At 41.0% G+C, this 25,650-nt stretch overlaps 1 protein-coding gene across 3 annotated transcripts in view; it reads right to left on the reverse strand.

Annotated features, from left to right (window-relative positions):
• Positions 1–6,046: 6,046 nt before the first annotated feature.
• The window catches only part of ATP13A4 (ATPase 13A4), a 151,431-nt gene continuing 131,827 nt past the window's right edge, over positions 6,047–25,650 (reverse strand). Inside the window, exons 26-30 of one of the 3 annotated variants that reach the window (XM_067738441.1) lie at positions 21,696–21,867; positions 20,788–20,981; positions 19,270–19,358; positions 17,131–17,211; positions 6,047–12,407 (exon numbers count right to left, since the gene is read on the reverse strand). In XM_067738441.1, coding sequence (XP_067594542.1) covers positions 12,195–12,407; positions 17,131–17,211; positions 19,270–19,358; positions 20,788–20,981; positions 21,696–21,867 — 749 coding nt within the window. In that variant the 3' untranslated portion in view covers positions 6,047–12,194. Of the gene's footprint in view, positions 12,408–17,130; positions 17,212–19,269; positions 19,359–20,787; positions 20,982–21,695; positions 21,868–25,650 lie in introns of those variants that run through there. The other 2 variants (XM_067738442.1, XM_067738443.1) reach the window with 2 other exon arrangements.

The raw sequence follows: 25,650 nt of genomic DNA on the forward strand, positions 1-25,650 counted from the left end.
CATTAAAGGGATCATACACCAGGATCAAATGGGATTTATCCTAGGGATGCAAGGATTCTTCAATATACACAAATCAATCAGTGTGATACACCATATTAACAAATTGAAGAATAAAAACCATATGATCATCTCAATAGATGCAGAAAAAGCTTTTGACAAAATTCAACACCGATTTATGATAAAAACTCGCCAGAAAGTGGGCATAGAGGAAACCTACCTCAACAAAGTAAAGGTCATATATAACAAACCCACAGCAAACATCATACACAGTGGTGAAAAACTGAAAACATTTCCACTCAGATCAGGAATAAGACAAGGATGTCCACTCTCACCACTCTTATTCAACATAGTTTTGGAAGTCTTAGCCATGGCAATCAGAGAAGAAAAAGAAACAAAAGGAATACAAATTGGAAAAGAAGAAGTAAAACTGTCACTGTTTGCAGATAACATGATACTGTACATAGAAAATCCTAAAGATGCCACCAGAAAACTACTAGAGCTAATCAATGAATTTGGTAAGGTTGCAAGATACAAAATTAATGCACAGAAATCTCTGGCATTCTTATACACTAACAATAAAAAATCCGAAAGAGAAATTAAGGGAACAATCCCGTTTACCACCGCAACAAAAAGAATAAAATACTTAGGAATAAAACTATTGAAGGAGGCGAAAGACTTGCACTCAGAAAATTATAAAAAACTGATGAAAGAAATCAAAGATGACATAAACAGATGGAGAAATATACCATGTTCTTGGATTAGAAGAATCAATATTGTGAAAATGACTATACTACCCAAAGCAATCTACAGATTCAATGCAATCCCTATCAAACTACCAATGGCATTCTTCACAAAATTAGAACAAAAAATTTTACAATTCATATGGAAACAGAAAAGACCCCAAATAACCAAAGCAATCATAAGAAAAAAAAAAAAGAACTGGAGGAATCAGGGTCCCTGACTTCAGACTATACTACAAAGCTACAGTAATCAAGACAGTATGGTACTGGCACAAAAACAGAAACATAGATCAATGGAACAGGATAGAAAGCCCAGAGATAAACCCATGTACATATAGTCACCTAATTTATGACAAAGGAGCCAAGAATGGCTTCACAGGTGAATTCTATCAAACATTTGGAGAAGAGCTAACATACAGTGGAGAAAAGACAGCCTCTTCAATAAGTGGTGCTGGGAAAATTGGACAGCTACATGTAAAAGAATGAAATTAGAACACTCCCTAACACCATACACAAAAATAAACTCTAAATGGATTAAAGACTGAAATGTGAGACCAGACACTATAAAACTCTTAGAGGAAAACACAGGAAAAACACTCTTTGACATAAACCACAGCAAGATCTTTATTTTTTAATCAGTTTACTGTTTTGTTTTTATTTACATATTTATTTATCTATCTATCTATTTATTTATTTATTGTCTGTGTTCTGTCTTCATTGCTGCACCTGGGCTTTCTCTAGTTATGGTGAGTGGGGGCTACTCTTCACAGCGATGCGTGGGCTTCTCACTGTGGTGGCTTCTCTTGTTGCAGAGCACAGGTTTCTAGGTGTATGGGCTTCAGTAGTTGCAGCACGCGGGCTCAGTAGTTGTGGCTCACTGGCTCTAGACCACATGGGCTTCAGCAGTTGTGGCACACGGGCTCAGCAGTGTGGCTCGTGGGCTGTAGAGTGCAGGCTCAGTAGTTGTGGCACATGGGCTTAGTTGCTCCACAGCATGTGGGATCTTCCCAGACCAGGGCTTGAACCCATATCCCCTGCACTGGCAGGAGGATTCTTAACCACTGCACCACCAGGAAAGTCCACAGCAAGATCTTTTTTGACTCACCTCCTAGAGTAATGAAAATAAAAATGAAAACAAATGGGACCTCATTAAACTTAAAAGCTTTTTCACAGCAAAGGAAACCATAAACAAGATGGAAAGACAACCCTCAGAATATAGAAAATATTTCCAAATGAAACAATGGACAGAGGATTAATCTCCAAAATATACAAACAGCTCATGGAGCTCAATATCAAAAAAACAAACAATCCGATTTAAAAATGGGCAGAAGAAATAGACATTTCACCAAAGAGGACATACAGATGGCCAAGAGGCACATGAAAAGATGCTCAACGTCACTAATTATTAGAGCAATGCAAATCAAAACTACAATGAGGTATCACCTCACACCAGTCAGAATGGCCATCGTTAAAAAATCTAGAAACTGTAAATGCTGGAAAGGGTGTGGTGAGAAAGGAACACTACTGCACTGTTGGTGGGAATGTAAATTGATACAACCACTATGGGGAACAGTATTGAGGCTCCTTAAAAAGCTAAAAATAGAACTACCATATGACCCAGGAATCCCACTACTGGGCATATACCCTGAGAAAAGCATAATTCAAAAAGAGTCATGTACCACAATGTTCATTGCAGCTCTATTTACAATAGTCAGGATATGGAAGCAAGCTAAGGGTCCATCGACAGATGAATGGATAAAGAAGATGTGGCACATATATACAATGGAGTAGTATTCAGCCATAAAAAGAAACAAAACTGAGTTATTTGTAGTGAGGTGGATGGACCTAGAGTCTGTCATACAGCATGAAGTAAGTCAGAAAGAGAAAAACAAATACCATATGCTAATGCATATATATGGAATCTAAAAAAAAAAAAAGGAGGTACTGATGAACCTAGTGGCAGGACAGGAATAAAGATGTAGACATAGAGAATGGACCTGAGGACATGTGGTGGAAGGGGGAAGCTGGGGTGAAGTGAGAGAGTGGCATGGACATATATACACTACTGAATGTAAAATAGATAGCTAGTGGGAAGCAGCAGCATAGCACAGGGAGATCAGCTCGGTGTTTTGCGATGACCTAGAGGGGTGGGATAGGGAGAATGGGAGGGAGGCTCAAGAGGGAGGGGATATGGGGACATGTGTATGCATGTGGCTGATTCTCTTTGGTGTACAGCAGAAACTAACACAGTATTGCAAAGCAATTATACTCCAATAAAGATCTATTAAAATTTTTTTAATTATACTATTGGAATAAAATAAAAGATCTATTAAAAAAAAAGAGTAAACCCTAAAAGAAAAAGAAGAAAAAAGAAATCACCGTTTTAGCAAAATGGTGATACATCATCCTTGCGTTTGCATATGTATAATTTTCTCTGAAATACCTTACAAGGTAAATGAAATTCCAGTTTCCAGGCTCAGCAATGCTCTGGCACTTGTAACTTCCCCTCAGGTCACACTTACATGGGCTTCCCTTGGTAAATCTTGAGTTCAGCCTTTGCCAAAAAGCAATCAGTCCGACCACTGCTTTCTCTGGCGTTTTTCCATAGGTAGTAACTGCCTCTTCCTCATATGAATGAATTTCTGATTGCACAAATGAAAAAGAAGTGAGAAAATTAAGTCAATGGATTCTGTCTTGGAAGCAAAATTGCTGATGTTTCACATTAATGTCAGTAAGAACCAAATAAACAGGGACTGTGATTAAGACTTACCAATGAGCCAAGTGCAGATTGCCCTCCAGACTTTTCGCCCCAGATGTCTTTGTTGACAAAGAAGTGTCTGGCTTTTGAATCAGTGGGGCATCTTTTGGAGGGACTCGGGTTTCTCATGACAACACAGACTTTTGTGTGTGTGTGAGCCTGAGGGACTCCTTGCCATACAAGGCTATAGTGAGTAAAGAAACTCAGTAAGGCATAAACCACTGCAAGCCTTACATACCATAATAATGTTGTGCCTCCACGGAACAAGACACAGAACAAAATTGAGGACACAAAATTCTTTTCATTTTAAAGCCTTCACTGTTGAAGATTCTGTTATCTAAGAATTACCTTCCCTTTTCTTCACTGATTATTCATCGTCTTAAGTCACCATCCCTACAGATTTTTCTAGAGTTGCTAACTCGGCAGATTTGGAAGCTTTAATTCTCTGACCACTTAAAACCAGATGTCACGTCTTAAGGTCAGATCAGAGGACGCTACCCACCTGCCTTGCTAAGAACCTTGTAAATATCTACTCTATGCCAAAATAAATTTTGAAAAGTTCTTTTATCAAAAAAAAAAAAAAGATTTGAGAGATGTAGGGGAAAAATTTTGTGCCACATTTAATCTCTTTTGATTTTTGCAGTTATGAATGAGGTAATAAATTATATGCTCATGCCAATAGCCAGGGAAACTAAGATGCAGACATAGTAACTAATTTGTTCAAAATCACAAATCAGAGAATTCTGGGTTAGAGCTCAGACCTGCCTGACTCCTAAGCTTATACTCTTAGCTGCCATATGCCATTGCCCGAAAGCGACACTTTTGAGATTGACTTTATCTATCTGCGCGCTGTGTGGCCCGCATGATGAGGTCAGACATGGGGTACTTGTCGTGAGCACATGACCTCAGCTAGCATCGCTGTTCCTACGCCCCCAAAAGCCAGCTCTGCCTACCTGCACAGGCTCCAGGTGCAGGCCTGAGCTACCCAGTTTGCCCTGGGACACCCACTGTGCTAGGGTTAGGTGAGGGCAGACACAAATATTTGGCCTTTGTCAAGTATGACTCTTGGCATCCAGACCAAATAGGTTACAGGATCCCTCTAGGGAGGATCTGAACCTATAACATTGTCCCCAGATCAAACCAGTTTCTAATTAGTCATAGATTGTGGCTGAATTCTTGAGGCTATTTAAGAAGCCCTTATCCAATTCTCAAGGCTAACCTTGAGCTGGGTCAAGAGAGAACGGACTCAGCTTTCAGGAAAAAGCATCCAGCCAGCTGTGGAGCCACTTTATCTTGTACTTTGCCTAGTTCCTGAGCAGACCAGGAACATGGCGTGGCCTTGGGGCTCTGAGCTGTTTTCTCAGAGTGCTTTACCCCTAAATGTTCCTGCATATGCTTCCATGAAATGCACCTTCACCTCCTGGATAGGTCTCTCTCCTATCTTTCTAACCTATGTTTCCCTATCGTAGTCACAAACAGGATCACAGAAGCAGTGCCACGCTGAAGTCTCTCCTGAATCACTGAGAAGATCCACGGAATACTGCAGTAGGGCTCCTGGTGACAGGACGCTCTTCTGTCCCACACAGACACACAGAGCACCACTCCAAGATGATCTCTGCTGCTTCCATGAAGCTTCTGTGGGCTTTATCTGACCTGGAGGTTGGTTGCAGGGGACCCCAAATTGCACGCCACTCTAGTCACACCTCCCCATTTTTCATCTTCTTTCGCCACTTTCTACCTCCCTTAGCCATTTGGAGACATGCTCAGACTGTTTATAATACTTATAGGTCTCTGTGTGACACCCTCAGCCAGTAGCAAAATGCATCTTCCTCTGGTGCTCACACAGTCGCAACACTGCAAAGTGACAGAGGCCACAGGTGGATTCCCTCCACTGTGCTTTTATCACACTCTGAAACACCGACCACAGAGTGGGCCCCTATCTCCATCCCTCCCCCTATCTCTATCTCTACCCCTACCCCTATCTCTGTCTCTATCCCTATCTCTTTCTCCATCTTTATCTCTATCCCTATCTCTATTTTTTATCTCTTTCTCTCTCTTTTCATCACAGCTTTCTGTTCCTTGGGCCCCTGCAAAAGTTGGTAAAGATAGGGTGAAACCAGAGAACAAATCGGAAAATACAGAACCAATTATACTGAAATTCTCCCCCCGTTCCCTAATATCCATTGTTTGGTTTTCGAAAAAGTTTGCTTGCCTCAATTCTCTCTTCCCTCGGGTTGAGTACCTTTCTAGGAGAGCCTTTTCACTCACAAATAAACCTCTAGTGTCCTCTACATATAAAGATGGTCTTTGTAGCATATACCTAGCTCTTCTAAGTCCACAGCGCACCTCCCCCACCCGCTATACAAACCATGTATATATATATGTATATACCTATGCGCCAAACTCATTAAGCACAACACTGGAATCACTATACTTTTATACTTTTGGTTGTTTTTATTCATAGCCCTAATGTTTTAGTTAAGCTTCTTTGTATTGAATGGAAAACAGATGTTCACAGACAAAGAAGGAGAAATAAATCAACAAAATGTCCCAGTGATTATATTTTTTATTCAATCATGCCACAGCTGCTTGTGGAGACTCAACCATGGCCCTGTGCTGCGTATAGCGTGGGAAAATGAAATGAATCAGGCTTGGCCCCTACCCTCAGAGAATGTGCTCCTAGTTAAATGGGGTTGTGGAGGCACTGGAGGAAATTAAAACACTACTGGACGATAATACAAGGTAGAAAGAACTGTCTGCTACCCAAAGGATGGGTATGTAGAGCAGATAAAAGAGGTCTCCCATTTGTTTTGGCAGATCCGGTGGCATTATAACTGGATCTTGAGAAATAGGTGGGATTTGGGTGTATGAAGATAAGAGTAACAATTATAGAGAAAACAGCATGGGAAAAGGTATTGTGGTGAGAAAGGGGTTATTGTATGCTGCGAATAAGTGAATTACAGAGTGCTGGGAATAATAAGTGAGTTACTGAGTGTGGAAATGACAGTTGGCTGCATTATAGAGTACAAGGATGAGAAATGTCTGAGATGAGGCCAGATGTGGCCAGTGCAAAGAGTCTTAAATTCCTTACTAAACAATGTGTATTTTATTTGGTAGATAATTTAGACTGTGAAAGGTTTCTGACCATGGACGTGGCATGATCAAGTTGGGCGATAAAATTCATAGGGACCTTGGGAAGCAAAACCAGAAGAGAGACTTCAGTTGGGGAGACCAGATAAGAGATTCTTATATTCAGGCAGGTGGTGGCCAGCGTCTTGGAGGAGAGGAAGTTCTACTCAAGAGATACAGCCAAGAGAGCGTGCAGGGATTTAAGAACTGATTGGAGGGGGACAGGTGGGACTCTTCATTGCATGCCCATGTTTGTGGTTACACAAGGAAAAGTCCTCACTTACCCACAAAGCCTTCCTGATATCACACAGAACCACCACTTTTGGCTTGTGATACAATGTGAATGGCGCCCCCTTGAGTTGTGCAGTGCATAATACATGCAACGTCATGTGAGACCTTCCGGCAGTACTGTCACCCTTAGCCACAACTTCAAACTCAAGAGAGTTTCCATAGTCAATATGTGTGCAGCCTTTATCACAGGCCAGGGCTTTATCAGATTCTTCATGAAGCTGAAACACTAAGGAGAGAGAATCAAAAGGAGATGGCAAGGAAGTAGAGCTGGGAGAGTCTGGATAGCCCTTTGAGTACTCTACATTCAAACATGGATGCTCTACAACATGTTACATTCTTTTCCCTAGTGGATTAGATGATTTGATTAGCAGAATCTGGCTAGGAGTGAAAAACATAAAGGACCTTCATTTGGAAACCTATAGACTAGGATTTTAGACTCAGGTCACCCATTTCCTAAGTGCGTGATCTCAAACAATTGGGATTTTTTCAACCTCAGTCTCCTAAAGGGTTGCTCAAGTATTATGTAGAAAACAAACCGAGGTAGTGGGGTGAGGAAACCCTTGGATAAAGTGGTCGGGTCAGGGCAGACTTTTTTGAAGAAGTGACCAGTGAGCTGAAACCTGAAGGAGAAGGGAGTCAGCCAGGAGGGTAGGGGTTGGTGGGAGTGGGGGCGGCATTCAAGGCAGAAAGGATGGCAAATGCAGTCTTCCCAGGGAAGGAACAAGCTTGACATGTTTGGGAATGCCAGGGTGACTCACCCCTAAGGCTCTGTCAACATCTCTAGGAGAGGTGTGTTTTGTCATTGTTGTTTTTATTTGTATGTTTTTCAATTTTGAGGAAAGTCATTTCGTTGATAAAGTTTAGAGGGTTCTTTTAACAAGTCTAATGGAACCCAAAGGACAGCCAATGTTGTGTGGCAGCAATTTTCAAGGGTTTTTTCTTAAGCATAAAGAAGTGAGCATAGTACAAAGCCGCAAGAGAATTCATATAACCCTAAAAAAAGCTGTACAAAGTAGGGGCTGAGGGCTTCCCTGGTGGCGCAGTGGTTGGGAGTCCACCTGCCGATGCGGGGGTCGTGGGTTCGCGCCCCAGTCCGGGAGGATCCCGCGTGCCGCAGAGCGGCTGGGCCCGTGGGCCATGGCCGCTGGGTCTGCGCGTCCAGAGCCTGTGCTCCGCGGCGGGAGAGGCCACAGCAGTGAGAGGCCCGCGTACCGCAAAAAACAAAAAAACAAAGTAGGGGCTGAGCAAAATTCAGGCAGAGATACAGGTTTCTGCTTCTGGAGACTGAAGGCAAAAACCAGAGCTTTATGTGATCTCATGACATAGGCTCACAGATCTCTGGTTTTATGATTTTACTCCCTCAGCTGTGGGAGTTGACCTCTTCTGTGATTGATGGTTAGGTCCAAGAGAACTTCTAGGAAAACTAACAACTCTTTCTGGAGGAATTCATACTCATGATGGCAATCCATTGTACAGCTGCCTTGCTTGCCTCCTTGATTGTTGGTGCTGCAAACATCCTGGGGAAAACAACATGGAAGAGTGACACAGCAGAGACTTCGCAGGCAGAGAGGTCCCATGTCTGAATGCAGCTCCGGTCCCTCCACTCTCGAGCTGTGTGTCCTCGGACAAGTTACTAAGCCTTTGGAGGGTATGGTACCTCATGAAAAGAAGGAGGATAGTAGTCCTTGCCCTGCCTTCCTCCTAAGACTGTTATGTGGCTTAAATGAAAGCACGAGTGTACAGGTGTTTTGGAGACTGTAACGTCCTGTAACAAAGCAGGGAATAATAGCATCTGCAGTGTTAGAAATGCCTGGGACTTTGTAAAGATGTTGCTTTGACTCAGCATTACTGGAGGAGACCACACCATTTTATTATCCAGAATGAAAGACTTCACTGCGGAGAAAGAGAGACTGATTTTAGAACAACAGAATGATAGATTTTACTTGCCTCCTTCGTACAGAATAAATTATTATTGCATAAACAACATACAAGCCTCTGAATATATAATCCCTTTTTCCAGTCATCGCATCTGCAAGTGTGTAATGCACACTTCTGTGAGCACATAAGGACGTACACGGCACAGCCGTACTTCCATTCTCTATTTCCATCATTCCATATTTAGCAAGGCGAGCCTGGAGTCAGGGTTCTTCTCTATGGGTAAGAGCCGTATACCTTGGAGTAAACATACAGGGGACCCTCCCAAGTGGTTTGGACCAGGTGACTATGTTCTTTTCTCCTCCAAGTCCTGGTCAGGAAAGCATATCAGGCACAGGTAGCACTGCCCTTGGGTTTGGGGCACTGTCCCATGTTCTTTTTCTCAAAATTTTCAAACACCTCTTTCTGAGAAAATAGTCACATCAGAAGTATCCCCCAGTTGTCAATTTGGCAGTCAGGGCCCCGCTCCGTGCAACTTTTGTCTAGGTTCCTGTCCCATCAGAAGCCAAGGTACAGAGCAATCAGTCTGTGCATCCTCACCATGGGACCTCCCCAGCCTAGCCCCCCACAAGGTCAGTCTGATATTCTGTGTGGGCAGCAGTCATAAAAGGTTCGCATCCCAGCGTGACACTGAGACACTGGGTGTATCAAGCCTGAAAGGAATCCTGCAGGTAATTGAGTTTCATCTGATACTTGACTTCCCTTGCGAATTGGTCTTTAAATATCTGCTGCAACCACCAATGTCACGGAGTGCACACAGAGGTCACCAACTTCCACCTCTGGCAGTGCTGACTGTTAGGGTAGTGGTCTTCGTGTCAGCCTGAAGCCACTCCCATCGTGCTCTTCACCCACTGGTGGTGACACCGGATCCAGGTCAGAGCTTTCTCTCTCACGGGAACTCCTTCAAGTGTTTGACTACCATTCTGGCGTCCCCTGAATACCCATTTTTCCAGGCTAAGCACTTCCTGGTCTTTCACTCACTGCCTCTAAGATGTAGTTCATCTCAGGAACGATCTTTAGAATGAGTCCCTTTTGGCCAAGGTTTTATGGCTGTTTGGCTGGTGAGGAGCTAGAGTCCTCCGTCCCTGTTCCCTCTGCTGAGGATGGAATCACTTCAGATCAAGATAAAAGCAGCTCAGAATTGCAGAAAAACAGACACCTGTGGTTTGGGGGTTGGTTTTGTTTTTAACACACCTCTAGTCTAAGGCTGGCAGGATGCCTTGCATTCATTTGAACAGAAGGCCCTGGTATTAGCAAAGGCTTGCCTCCTTGCACCTGGCAAAGAAGAAATTCACTCTTTGTTTGACTGTGAGATCACACCACGCACCCCTGCCCTGTTGGAGCTTAGTAATTAGGAGGTATTTGGAGGTAACATCAGGTTTGCTGAAGATTTGTGTCCAAGGTCTGGGTGTGCTCTCCTCACCCTGAATCTCAGCTTTCTCATCTGTAAAATGCTGATGGGAAGCCCTTCCTTGTCTGAGTTCCAGGAGGATTGTGTAATTCAGATGGCTAGTGGAGGTGACAGCACTTGGTGAGCGGCTTTTCAGAGTCTGAACGGTGCACCCCACACTCGCTTGTCACTACGCTGCAGACTATCTCCAGCTTGCCCCTGCCCACAACTTTCGAAAAATGAGAACAACTATCAGTTTTAGAAAAAGACATTCAGAGCTTCCATATCACTGCCAAGGCTGACTTTGTCAAAGGAAACATTTCTTTCTGTACTAAGACAAAGATCCTGCAGCCTGCTCTAATGATTCTTCACACCCTATTTTAAAACCAGAAACGACAAGGTAACTTTGTGGCTGAGAAACACCATGTTCCAGAATTATCTGCACCGTGTTCCAGAACCACGCTCAGGAGTTAAGCCGGGTAAGGGAATGCTTGCAGATGCTCTTAAGTAGCCAACCAGCCAGGGACTCACTCCCTGCCCGGAACATTCACTTAGGATTTGATGTTTGTCATGAACATGTTGCTTTTGCTTTCAAATACTATTTGTGGAAGTTTACCTAGAACTCAGTGTTGTCTGCTGAGCTCAATATAACCAAACTGTACTAAGGATAAAATAAGGGAAATTTTTGTTTTCTGAAATCTAAAGCCTCAGGCTTAAGAAATGCGGACGTTGTATGAGGACTTATGTTAATGATAACATATAATGTTGTAGCACAAGACTAACTTTTCTCAAAAATAATAGAGCAGAGGAGGAAAAATTCCTGGAATTGGGCACACGGGATGTGGTTCCTGGAATTGGGCACACGAGACGCGGGGTTCCTAAAACACAGACGTCCACAGAGTCAGGAGCCAGAGGTTAGGGGACAGTTCTAGTGCTCTTTGATTTGTGCTACTTTCCTTTCTTTTCCAGGAACATAAGCCAGACCAACTATGTAATTTGGGGGACGCTTATTAAAAATAAGCACTTTCAAGATGCCAATAGCAGAGTATTAAACCAACAATGGGACCTTTCTGAGCATGAGGCCCTATGCGACTGCCAGATTGTATGCCCATGAAGCCAGCCCTAAATACAGGAGACTGTGCTTCCCAGTTTCTTTGCCAAATCCCTGGTTAGTGTGGTGTGAGTGATGGGAGAGATGTGTACCACTTTGACACAGTGAAGAGCTCCCATCCTCCTTCCCCATTGCAATATACCTGGTGTCCTTGTGTTGAGTCGGTGGAGCCATCAGATTGGAGCAGTCGCCACTCCAAGGAGGGCTATTCTAAAGGGCCACCCGGCTCAAGACAGAAGCTCTTGAGTGTTAAGACACTGAGATACCGGAGCTGTTTGTTATTGCAGCCTCGGCTAAGCCTATCCTTACTAATACTTAGGGGAAGGCCAGAAATGGAAGGAAACATCTCAAATCTGAAAAGTACCAGAAAGGAAAGGAAACCAGACAGTGAAGAGTGGTGTGATGGTTCTCATGCATTTGTTTTTCCATCAATGAAACAAGAATTCAAAAATGATCTTTAACATGTTTACAATTCTATGCTACCTTCCCTCAACTTATTTAAAAAATATATTATCTAAGAAGAAAGACTACGTACTCTCCTTCTCCTTTAGCCTCTCAATCTCTTGGCCCATGGCCATCCGTGAACCATTCTTGAATCACTGAACATCTCTAATACTTTCAGAAGCCAAGAGAAAAACACTCTCCTAGGGCAGTGTTCTGCTCTGTAGAAAGTATTTTATCAAAAAGACTTTAATTTGTCACCATGATTGGGCAGGGGGTTTTTGATTCCAAAAACTCTAGCTGATATTGTAAGAGTCTCACTGCTTAAAAACAAATCACTGAAACTGGCCCCTTTTGTCATCGTTACTATGTTATATAAACTCGGATATCACATTGCCTTCAAAGTTGCTCCTCGTTGCTCTCAAACACCGGGTTGCTATAAGACACTCCCCTGCCACACGCCGGCATGTCAGAGTAGGAGGTCTGGTTTATGGGGGGCCAACTGGGGTCATTTGCCAAGGCCCTCTGCCATATCCGATACTGGCTTTTTGATTGATAGCCAAAACATCTTTTGATTATCATCCACAGGGCTCTATTTTCAATGATGGCCTCCTGCAAAATAAAAGAGTTACTGTTTACAATCAGAGGTTAGGTGTTTCCAGAATACAGCCTTCCATAGACCCTCATAAGGCACTACCGCACTGACTGCTTCAATCTAGTTTGACAAACAACTTGAACTTCTGACAAATCCAAGGTGATTTCATGTGATAGGTCATGGTCTCTCAAACTTTTCCACTTAAGAAACTCTTCTGGAAGAAGAGAGAGAGACAGTTTCAAGAATCCAGAAACATAGCTTGAAGTAGTTCGCCTCAAGGATTTCATACGTAAATTAAATGTAAAAGCATCCAAATTCTGCAGTTCACTCCATATCACATCCGTATGTGATTTACTACAAATGACACTTAAAATTATCTACTACCAAACGGTACTGACCTTATAGAAAGATAGGCCATGCTTATGATGTGACTTGGGTGTACCCTGGCACGTCACTGCGTAGTCACGAACACAGGTAAAATTTGGGATGTGGGCCACAGTTTTGGAGCTGGACAGATCTGGATTTGAATCCCAGCTCTGACGCCTACTATGGGCAAGTTAATTACCGCATCTGAGCCTCAGTGATTAGAAATAATAATTCCTTCCTCTTATATCTGTCATTAGGATTATATAACTCCCCTTACAATGCAGAGCATGGCATGGCACAGCTACTTCCCTTTACCATTCTCCTGAACTATTCATCTAACAAACGGCTGTGCATTGCAGCCTTATTCACATAAGCCTCCAAACTTCACCTACAAATATTTCATTGCAATGCGTTCTATAAGATGACAAAAGATATGTCCTTTGAAAACATTTTGGACTGGCATTTTACTTCATGAGTTAGACTGAGCCTTGAACAGAGCCCAAGTTATAACTTATAATACATAGCACATGAGGGATTATGTTAAATTCATTTTTTTCATCCTATGTGGTCACAAAGATTGACCATCTTATAAGTTACCATGAAAGAAACAAAGAGGAAAATATGAGGACCCAAGCTGTCCCACAGAATTAGAACTGGTTTTGGTGTCTGTCAGTGGTATCTTTGCGAAACTGAAAGAGTTAATTCTGTAGGATTCTACGAGGAACTTTGCTAGAGATAGTGGTTTCCTAAAATCCACCCATCTTTGACATCTGAGTCCACTGCCCAGGGAAATCATAGAGAACAGCTAGTCTGAACATTCCTCCAAAAACTGATCATCGGCCGACAGGCTGTTAAACACCCACACAGCCATCTTATCAGCATCTTGCAAACCTCAGGGATCACCTAGCCAAACCTGTTCCTTTACTTTCCCAGACCAAGGTTTTTTGTCCTCTTTAATTAACAAGAGAACAGTAGTTCTCCTTAGAGCTGAGATAAGGCAGGATCATAGGTATTCAATTAAAGGTTTCAAAATCTAACTTATGTCCAGGAAATCTTAGCAGGCTTCGTACAAAACAAATGAACACACACACACACACACACACACACAAGACATTAGTGCTCTACACAATATCTTGAGCTTTGTTACAATTCTACAAATGTGATGACTTGTATTACTTTGATGCCCTGAAAAGGGAATCAAAGAAAGCAGAGAAATAATCCGTCCTGTCACTGTACATTGTAAATTAGATGTAGAATGAGAAACAAAAGGAAAGCCTTGATGATATACCATTTCTTAAAGAAAAAAACAAAACTTCATCACATGAGCTCTTCTGACAGACATTCAAATAATTCATATATATATATATATACACACACACACACATACATATATACACACACACGCATTCACACAATGCATAAGTAATAAAAGGGAGTGTGTTAAACCTATCCACATTAGCTCCTCTGCCTGTTAGCAGGAGGTTAGATCATGAGACCCAGCAAGTAAGGATAAGGTCTCACTCAAACTTGTTTCGTGAGTATCAAATTACTGTCTCCATCTGCTGGGGGTGGGCAGGCTTACTTCTTACATTTAAGAATTGAATAAACCTTTACCCAGCTCCTAATAGAATAAAGCAGTTGTTATAGCTAGTAAGATGACTTCTTGCCATAGTTTAATGACAAGCAAAAAAAGAAATTTATACCCAGATAACCATAACGCGTGTCTTCTTTCTCCCTGTAGACTGTGAGCTCTACCCCTCTGCTATTATTACCCCTTTCACATCATGCCCTAGTACATGGCACAGGTTCAACAAATGCTTGTGGAAAGAGTGAATGAATAAATGATTGCTAGACACAAAGTAAGGAATGGTAAGTACCACAAGAGATAGCATAATAATAAGAGCTTATATTTACTAAGCGCTTACTGTGTGCTTTTCACTGTTTACATTTCATGCTCACAGTAACCCTATGAGATAAGGTACCATTATTATCATCATTTTGCAGATGAGGAAACAAGAGACACAGAGAAGTGTAGTGACTTGACCAAAGTCAGACAACAAGAAAGGGTGGAGCCAGGATTCAAACCCAGGTAGACTACTCTGCAGCTATATTCTTAGCTGCAAATATACTGAAGGAGAACGGCTTCCTGCTGGGGGATTATGGCAGACTTTGTTGCTTGATTACCCTACAGCCCATTCCTCCTGGCTCTTCCCTGCCCACCTTAAAAAAAATCGTAACTAGTCTAAGCCAATTTGTTAACTTTTTGGCATAGATCCACTTTCCCAGAGTCCTTTTCTACTAAAGCTGACTATGAGAGTTCTAAGCAATGAGGCATAAGAGGAAGCCTTCTGGTGGACTGCAGGACATTTTTTGCTTCCTGATAAAAGGTTCATACTTGTGGGTATAAAAGCTTGCTGGTACCTCTTCTTCCATTTTTTTCCTGCACTGAAAACAGACATAAAGCCTAGCTACATGGGAGCTAGCTGGGCCCCATAAGCAACAAGCACAACCATGAAGGCCAACATCTAAGGATGGTGAGACAGAAAGGTGGAAGAATGCAGAGCCCCAGTGATGCCACAGAGACACTAAACGAGCCCTGAAGCCACTGGCTTCCAATCTTCTTGTTAAGTGAGTCAATAAATATCTTTATTGTTTAAGCCATTGCTTGCCGAGCCTTGTTACTTGCCTAACTGATCCAGGAATCAGGAAAAATTCATGAACAGGCTAATACTCTAGCTGTGCCACAGAGGACGGAATGTTATTTCAATATGCAGAAGTGGGGAAAGATGTACTAGACAGAAGGAATAACACGATCATGGACAGGAATACGATATACACATAAGATTATCCCTTAAAGGACAAGGACCATCTTTCTGCAACTCCATAAGAGGACTCTCATGGCAATGCTCTTTTATTAATTCGGTGGCTTTGGGGACCATATGGTTTAGCACAGTACTCCTCAGTGTGATTCCTGAGTCAGCTGCATCAGAATTACCTGGCAACTTATTAGAAACAAAAGCTTGTACCTACTTCAGACCTACCAAATCAGAAATGCTGGGGCAGTGCCGGACAATCTGTGTTTTAACAAGCCCTCCAGGGAATTCTGATGCCCACTCAAGTTTGAGAAGTCCTAGTTTAGCAAAGAGATAGATGCTCCTTATCCTAATTCTATGTCCTGTTCTGCCACCAGCTCCTGCGCAGCCTTTACCCTGCTTAGCAATAAGGCTCTGGAGCTCCTGCATACAAAATACTGCAGGGCCGTCAGGCCCCAGGTGCGCCAGCCCACCACGAATCCCCCCTCACTGGAACCAGTCTGGGTTTGTAAGTGAAAGCAGGAATGGGGACAGATGGAGTCTTAAAGCTCATCCCTCCTACAGAATGGATGCCTTTTCTGGGGCGCCCCCTCCAAGAGTGGGCTTTAAGAAATGGGGATTGTGTCTAACAGCACTGAAGGAGGAGAGAGTAAAGCGTGTAGCAAGGCGAAGGGGGAGCGGAAGCTCATTTTCCTGGGGAAATGGAGCATAAAGAATAAAAGCTGGGAAAAGCTCACTCTGAATCTCATTTCCCATCTGTAAAGTAAAAATGATAGAAGTTGTTCAGTGAAAGAAGCCAGACACAAAAGGCCACATACTGTATGATCCCCTTTATATGAAATGTCCAGAACAGGCAAATCCACAGAGACAGAAGGTAGTTTAGTGGTTGCCAGGGGATGAAGGAAGAAGAAGGGGAAATAAGGAGCGATTGCTAATGGGTGTGGGATTTCTTTCAGGGTGATGAGAATGTTCTAGAATTAGACAGTGTTGGAGGTTGCACAACTCAGTGAACATATTAAAAACCACTGAATCGTACACTTAAAAAGGTAAATCTTGGGCTTCCCTGGTGGCGCAGTGGTTGGGAGTCCGCCTGCCGATGCAGGGGACGTGGGTTCGTGCCCCGGTCCGGGAAGATCCCACATGCCACGGAGCGGCTGGGCCCGTGAGCCATGGCTGCTGAGCCTGCGCGTCCAGAGCCTGTGCTCCGCAGCGGGAGAGGCCACAGCAGTGAGAGGCCCGCCTACCGCAAAAAAAAAAAAAAAAAAAAAATGTAAATCTTATAGTATGTGACTCATATATCAGTTTCTTTTGAAGAAATTTGAATGAATTGAGTTGGGTCTCTATTTGTGAATTTTAGAAATGGATAGGACCTTCTCCCATCCTCCCTAGCAAATGAATACCTTGTTTGGAATTCATCAGAGGGAAGCATCATTGCTCATGTTGCCAAGGAAGGGAGACCCTTGCACTGTTGAGCCTTGTCCGCTAAAGCTGTTCCTTTTTCAGACTCCCAGAGAATGCCTCCGCCACCCCAACTAGCAATGAGCAGCCTGAGGCCACTTACCTCCACGGCAAGGGACACGATGAAATTGGAGCCGAGCATAATGACAATGTAGACCCTCCACAGGACAGGAGTGCAGAGCAGCTGGTGGGAGATGAAAAAGCAAAGTCAGTCTGAAGACTAATTATGCTGCGAAAACTTCATGCTGTTCACAGTGCACATGCAGGCTTCTAACCACACTCATTCTTGTGAGACACTAGACACCTCTGATGGGCAACTTTGGCTTGACTTTCTTGGAATCTCGCTGCAGTCTGAAACTCAACTCATCCAGCTCGCGTTCCTTCCCTCTGTCCTTCGCAGGGGTCAGACCCACATCATAGTGTGGCATCCTCCCCACCTCCACTGGCTTCCTAATCTTTTTTTTTTTTTTTTCCTTCATAGGTAATTCTTCCAATAACTTTCTTACACATCTCACCTCACCTGGATATCTCCATCTCAGAAGACTTGGACAAATGTAACAGTTTGTTACTATTTGTGTAAACGTGGTAGAATATACATATAAGAAATGTATATGTACACGTGTAGAATACATATCTGAAAGTATGTAAAATAAACTGGTGTTATCAGTTGTCTCCAGAGAGAGGAACTGGTAGTCGGGGAACAAGGATGGGAGGGAGGCTTTCACCACATAACTTCTCTAAACTTTTGAATTTTAAACCATGGGAATGTTTTCTCTATTTTAAAAAAATATGAATTTTTAAAAAAATGAGCAATAATTAGGTTACAAAGCAGCACGATTCCATTTAAAATAAAATAAACTTCATAAATCAAACACACATTTATAATATATGAATTTTAAAGATGGAAGGCTATAGTTAATAATGTTATAATTTTCCTTACCTGCATAGTTACATTTTTTAAAATGCACCCATAATTTTATGTAATAAGAAAAATAATTATTTTTAAGGTGAGCAATAATCCTTTGCAGAATCTTTTGAAGTCATGCTGGCAATGACTCTGCACAGGTTCCCTCCAAACCAAATACATTCCTTATTTTGTTACAAGAGGTCCCGGCCCCTCTGAAACAGTCTTCACTAACTTAAGAGTGTAACTAAATCCACATGTTTTAACCTTAACTTCGGCAGGATTAAGGAATTTTAACTCATTTAGAAGACTAGTAGGCAAGGACTATTTATCTCCATGAGTACCTAATCTAATTCATGAATACAATTATACTGTTAACCACAGTAATACAATTAGAAAAATGAAAAGCTGAATGTAGATATTAGTTTATATGTCAAATGTCACCATGGGTTTGTGACGGTGTTGCTGGTTTGGAATGCACTATGTACTCCAAATGCCTGTCTACATTTAGGAACCTGATCTGCAATGATCAGTCAGTCAGTCATTGCCATTATGTGCCATTCACTATGCCAGGCACTGGTAATACAAGAATGAATAAGATAGGATCTTGGCCCTCATGAAACTTATCTTTGAGAGGGAGAAGCAGACAGGCAATTTTACAAAGAACTGAAAGCTCAGGTCCTTTTATCATCTCTTCTGTATCCTATTTATTGGTCTAAAGGACTTTTATTAATGATTAACTTCTAATTCAAAAGAAGAATAGATTAGAGGAATCAAAATATACATTTTCCCTTGCTTGAATATGTAAAATTTCTGTCTCTTCTAGAGTTTCACAGTTGTCTCAAAATTACAAAACTGTAAGAGAGTACTTGAGGTAAGATATAGATCTTCGAACGTAGGTTTTGCAGACATTAAGTATGTAATACAGAAAAACAAGTTTTTAAAGAGTTTTAAAAAAAATGTAAATACAGATTTGAGAATTAACCCCAAAAGTGTTATAGGCAAAACTGTTTTAAACAGCTTCAAAGCAAAACCATTTACGAGAAAATTCTCTTTAAGAGAAAATGTATAAATAGAATTTCCAATCTTACAGAGATCTTTTAAAGGAAAAATGTTCAATGCTTTTGAAATACTTGAAATCAAGGCTAGACAGAATTTTATTTCCCGACCAGCTTAAATAAAAAATATGAATAAATTCAGCATTCATTTTAACCCTACCATCTCAAAAGAATAATATACGTGTCAAGAATCCATGTCAACTGCAACTGTGGCCTGCTTTTTGAAGTCGGGGTGTTATATAACTATAAAATATCATCATATCCCAGAGGTAAGACTTACATCCAGACGCCTATATAATTCTGGAATATCGGCAAACAGAATGAATAGACACACACTCAGCTGTATGACCAGCACAAGGACAAATATATCTGAGGAAATAAGAACACAAGCTATCGTTTAGAGAAATCTGAGTCCAGAGTATCACATCCATTGATCCACATATTCTAGATTAACACCGATTAGATTTACTTGATTTCTACATCCAAACTCAGCAAAATAGATGAAAAGTACTCACTTCTATGCAATGGGTCTCACCTCTACGATTTCTATGTATGTCCTTGAGGTAAGTGGAAAATTTCACATGCATGTTATATGTTTCAATTAATAAAAATGGGACATATAGGGTAATACTGATAAAATAACGTTTTCAATAAATGCCTTGGAGATATCCAAGTATCTGAGTCTCTTTAATGCAAATCATCCACCTCACATGTATGTGTACAGCTGATTCACTTTGTTATAAAGCAGAAACTAATACACCGTTGTAAAGCAATTATACTCCAATAAAGATGTTAAAAAAAATCATCTGGGCTTCCCTGGTGGTGCAGTGGTTGAGAGTCCGCCTGCCAATGCAGGGGACACGGGTTCGTGCCCCGGTCCGGGAAGATCCCACATGCCGCGGAGCGGCTGGGCCCGTGAGCCATGGCCGCTGAGCCTGCGCGTCCGGAGCCTGTGCTACACAACGGGAGAGGCCACAGCAGTGAGAGGCCCCCGTACCTCAAAAAAAAAAAAAAACCCCAAAAAAATCATCTGCCTCAAATCCTTTTCTGGGAAAAAGGAGGACTGTAAATAAACAAATGTTTGAATTGCAATCATGCGGAGGTCAGCATTCGATTGCTTCCTCATCCCAAGAAGAAGAGCAAAATAACTTTCTCCGAACAGATTTTTCTGAGGATATTGATTCTTCAACTTGTGCTTCTAAATTTTCCCAGTTAGAGGGGTAGTGATGCTATGCAAATACATGTCCCAAAAGCTAAACAGGTCACCTACTTCTCCTAACACTCACCCCCACCCTCAGCCCGGACTGTAAGGAGGTGAGAGGTACTTTGGCCAAGAATCTCAACAACTTTCTATAGTCAGGCTCCTCCAGGCTGGACCCGCTCCCAGAACTGCCAATCACACAGTGTCATCCCGACCATTGTATTCATGGCAGGAGACACTTCCAACTGAGCGCTGTGACCCTTCTCCCCACCTCCTCTGAGATGAATTCTGACAAGTACTGACAAGCAGAGAATTAAACGTGTCTTCCCAATTTGGAATGAACCCATGAAAAGATACCTAGAGACAAATTTATAGGGAAAGGAAGTGGTGGATTAAGAAACTCTAGTATTTAACACAGCTTTGAGGGAGGTAGCAAAGGACCAGGAAATAAGGCTGCATGTGTTTACAGAGCCCTGGAGTGGAAGTCAGAAGACCCTAGATGAGTGCCAACTCTGCAATTGCTCCTTGAGTGACCCAGGAGTATCTGTTCTCCTCTCTGATGACCTCTCACCTCTGATATGGTACAGTTCTACTCACAGTTTGTGTATGTGGGCTGCCTAAATGGTTTTCCTTTAGAGAAGACAAGAGCCACAATGATACAGTTGATTGTTCCCAAGAACCATACAGTAGTGTTCTCAAAACTTGTGAAGACACCATTACTTCCGATCTTATCTGGAGCAGTTGGAGAAATGGTTAACTTTGAGATGGTCTCATTTTGCACTGTGCAGGTACTAAAAAGGAAACCAAAGAAGCTAATGAAGTGAGATGACAAGTCCTTACGAAGCATATGTATCTACACAACTACATGTCCTCAATGCTTCTATAATTGCCTACACTTTGGGAAAGAATATACTGAAAAGTAAGGAGAAAGAAACCAGCATGTATAGATCTATATTTTGGGTAGATGGATAGACGATTGATAGGTAGATGATAGATATAAATAGATAGATAGACAGATAACAGATCCAACAAGTTATTTATTCAATAAGTTGGGCACCAATAATGTAGTAAGACTATGTGAGAGAAAAAGATATGAGTAAGTCATGACACTTCCCTCTATTTGCTTCAGATTTCTGAACATTTACAAGTAGTGTGAGTATACAATTTATCATCCAACAGGCACAGATTTGAATGTGAAAGGAAAAAATATAATCATTTCTTTGGGATATCAGGCTTAAAATAGGGCTGCCTAGCCAAACTATAATGCATGGTCACCCTAGATATAAAAGATGGTCAGAGTTCACTATCATTCAAGATGAGCAAAGATAAGTGCTAATGAATGATGCCACCAAACTGTGCTACAAAGAAGAGATCACTGGAAAACTGCCAAGGGCCTTAAGGAAGCCAAAGCTTTAGTAGAATGAAGACCCATCTGCCTCCCAACATATGGGCCAGATGATGTTTGACAGAAATTAGAATGTGACAATCTAAGGCTGTGATCATACCTGTGCATCCCCACGGAATACCAAGGCTGCCTCTGAACCAGAATGAAGCCCACAATGTGCATGGCCAGGCTGAGAAGAATGTTGAGAATCACAGAGAGCAGCAGAGGCGGGGAGATCAGCCGTCCTGCAGGTCTGAAAGGCACCAGCTTGGGATAGGCACCATTCAAATTCACTACAAAATAAATTCAAGTTTTATATGTATATGAGAGCAGGAAAATTTTGTATTCTTCATCAGAAGAATGGTGTAACTTCTTGGGCCCATATAGCTGAGGAAATTGACAAATTGAAATATTGATACATCACAAAGTAAGGGAATAAAACAATGAATGAATTCAAACTCAAGTCATATGAGGAATTCTTGAAAGAGAAGACAGAACAACAACAAGATGCCCTTTTCCCCCCTATTAAATAAGCAAAGACTATTACATTATAGATGAGGAAGTGATGAAGTGAGCACTCTCATACACTGCTTGTGGAAACGTATATTGACACAAAAATACCTTCTGCAGGGCAATTTGGCAATAAATATGAAGAGATTGAAAAATGTTCATAACCTTTGACATAGCTATTCCATTTCTGGAAGTTTATCCTAAGCTAAAAAATCAGAGATGTAGGAAGATGTTCATCACAGCATCATTTACAATAAATTATGGTACATCTCTATAATGAAACAACATACAGTCACTAAGAAGTAATGTTTTCAAATATTTAATAACAAAATGAGGAGTGACATCAACCAAATGGCAGATTAGCAACTCCAACATCCCATCCCTCTACAGAAACATTGAAAAACAAAAGGAAACTGTCAGAAGCAACTTTGTCAGAACTCTGAAAAACAGATGGAAGTTACAGCAAACAAGCAAATGCTGAGTCAAGAAAAAGACAACTTAAAAATGGGAAGAAAGCTTTTTTTTACTTGCCCTTGCCCATTTTTACTTTCCCTTGCCCCCCTCCCTCCTTAGCTCAGTGGCAGTCTTGAACATGGTTGTCTGCATTCCCAGCGGGGGATCCTGGTTACAAAAGGGGAAAAGCAGACTTTATCCACAAATTATTGTGTATGTCTGTTCTAACCTGTCTGGAAGCTACCTGGAGAACTGATGCAAGGTGTTCATCTCTGTTTTGCCTAATAAAAAACTCAGTCAGGGCGGAAAAGCAGCATACACTCCTTAAAAACACTGTAAGGCTAACAAGCTACCCATAGTCATGGGGAGCAAAGGATTACAGTTGAGACATAAAATAACAACCTGAAGCCTAGAAAGAAAAGTTAAGGAGCATTTATTTGGAAAATTATGGTATTCAAAAGTACCTGTGCAAGTTGGGGAATATAGAAAGCCATGTGCCTGCCAAAGATGTATGCTCAGAAAAGACCAGAAAAGACCCTAAGCTTTCAGCCCTGAATAATCACTAGACTCAGCACAAGCTTAGTTAAGTGTTGAAGTGCCCCAGCACAGAACTAGTCTGCAAAGACTGGGAGAGGTATTTCTTTGTTCATGTTGTTAAACTCATGGAATTCAACTTATGGATATCTCTGTCAAAACACTAGCTGAACAAAAGCTAAAGCAATAGAGATTTTAGTGACCACACATGACAACTGATCTAATCTTTCCAAAAATAGTTTAGAAAAGTCACTAAATAAATGGACTACTACAGTATTCAAAAAGCAGCAAAACAAAAAACATCAAGCCCTGGGGAGGGGAAAGAATCTGATTTCCAGAGTTACAACATTATAATATTTAATGGAATAAAATAAATTGACAGAAATTATTTCTGAGGAAGCCCAGACGTTGGACTTACTGGGAAAAGACTTTAATACAACTGTTTTTAACATGCTCAAAGAACTGAAGGAAACCAGGGAAATAATGTGAACAAAAGGAGAGTATTAAAGAGATAGAAATTTTAAAATGAAGCCCAAAGACATTCTTTTTAAAGAATCCTCTTTTATAATGTCTATCTCTTTACTGGCGTACTCATTTTTCCCAGTAAAGGTAATTATTTGGGCAAATATAAAATCCTATATTATTGTATTTGTGTTTTTTAACTCAGCTTTTTATTCCTACATGATTTAAAAGACAAATGCATAAAAAAACAATTATATATGTATGTTACTGGGCACAGAGTGGATAAAGACGTAATTTGACAACAATAGCATAAAAGGAGGAGACAGACCTGTAAAGTAGCAGAGTTTTTATATGCTACTAAAGTTAAGGTACCTATTCAAACTAGATTGTTACACATTTAGCATATTACATGTAATCCTCATAATTATATATTACGTAATAAAAAACCTACAGTTAACATCACACTCAAGGGTGAAAGATTGAAAGCTTTCCCCCCTAAAATCAGGAACAAAACAAGGATGCCTACTTTCACCACTGTTATTCAGCATTGCATTGGAAGTTTTATCTAGAGCAATTAGAGAAGAAAAAGAAATAAAAGTCATTCAAGTTGGAGGAAAGAAGTAAAACTATCTCTATTCACAAGTGGCATGATACCAAATATTGGAAATCCCAAAGAATCCTCAAGAAAACTGCTAGAGTTGATAAATGAATTCAGCTATGTTGCAGGATACAAGATCAACACATAAGAATCAGTTGAGTTTCAACACATCAACATTAAAATGTGGTATATATATATAATGGAATATTATTCACCCATAAAAAAGAATGAAGTTCTGACACATGCTACAACATAGATGAATCATGAAAGTATTATGCTAATAAGATACGCCAGAAATAAAGGGACAAACATTGTATGGTTCAACTTATTTGAAACATCTTGAACTGGCAAATTCACAGAGACAAAAAATAGTTTAGCGGTTATCAGAGGCTAGGTGGAGGGGCAATGGGAGTTATTGCTTAATAGGTAAAGAGTTTCTGTTTGGGGTGATGAAAAAAATTAGAAATAGACAGTGGTGATGGTTGCACAATGTTGTGAATGTAATTAATGCCCCTGAATTGTACACTTAAAAATGGTGAAAATGGCAAATATTATGTTATGCATAATTTACCACAATAAAAAAAGAATGAAAATATGTACACATAAAGAAGTGGTCATAAAGTTAAACTAAAAAAACCAGGATGCACAACTATTATATAGAAAACATAATTCAAATTTCTTTATTTATACGTGTGTGTGTGTGTGTGTGTGTGTGTGTGTGTGTATAATGGAAGGGAATACATCAAAATGCTTTAATTTGTCAGCTCTGGATAGCAGGATATAGGAGGATATAGGTGGTTTTTCTCTTTGTTATCTCTTGCAATGTTTTCCATCTTCTTTTCACAATGAATTATATTAAAAAATAGAGAAAAATCTGGAGATGCTTGTTATGGGAAAGAGAATAATCACAGAAGAAATGAGAGCTGTTTTCAAATATCTGAAGAACTGTTCTGGAGAGAAAAATCAGACTATTCTCTGCCACCCCAAATGGCAGAACTGAAGTCTGAGATGCGTGAAAGTTACACAGAGGTAGATCTGGCTTGATGTAAAGGATTACTCTGTTAACAGTAAGGACTGCCCAAGGATGTTCTTACAGTAGATTTAACAAATATTTAATGAGCTCCTTTGATATGTCCGGCACTGTTAGAAGTATTGGGAATACAGCAGTGATCAGGATAGACAAGCTGCTGTTCTCACGAAGTACACACACTGAGTGAGGGAAGGCAGGCAAAAACAAATAAAAACTTAGGTAAATATCATAATTTTGGATTGTGAAAAGTAGTGTGAAAAAAATAAAGCAGAACGTGTGGTGATAGAGAATAACTGGTTTGGTCACTATTTAAAGTGACCTTTCTGAAGTGGTGACATTTTTCTGACTAGAACCATAGGAAGATCTACAGGGAGAGTATTTTAGGCAAAAAAAATAGCAAAAACAAAGGTGCTGAGGTGCCCACAAGCTTGGCAATGCTCACAAGACAGAAAGACCAGGGTGCCTGGAACAAGTAAGTGGGTAGCAATA

Source organism: Pseudorca crassidens, chromosome 5 (genome assembly GCF_039906515.1).
Source record: "Pseudorca crassidens isolate mPseCra1 chromosome 5, mPseCra1.hap1, whole genome shotgun sequence".
In the NCBI taxonomy this organism is placed as follows: domain Eukaryota; kingdom Metazoa; phylum Chordata; class Mammalia; order Artiodactyla; family Delphinidae; genus Pseudorca; species Pseudorca crassidens.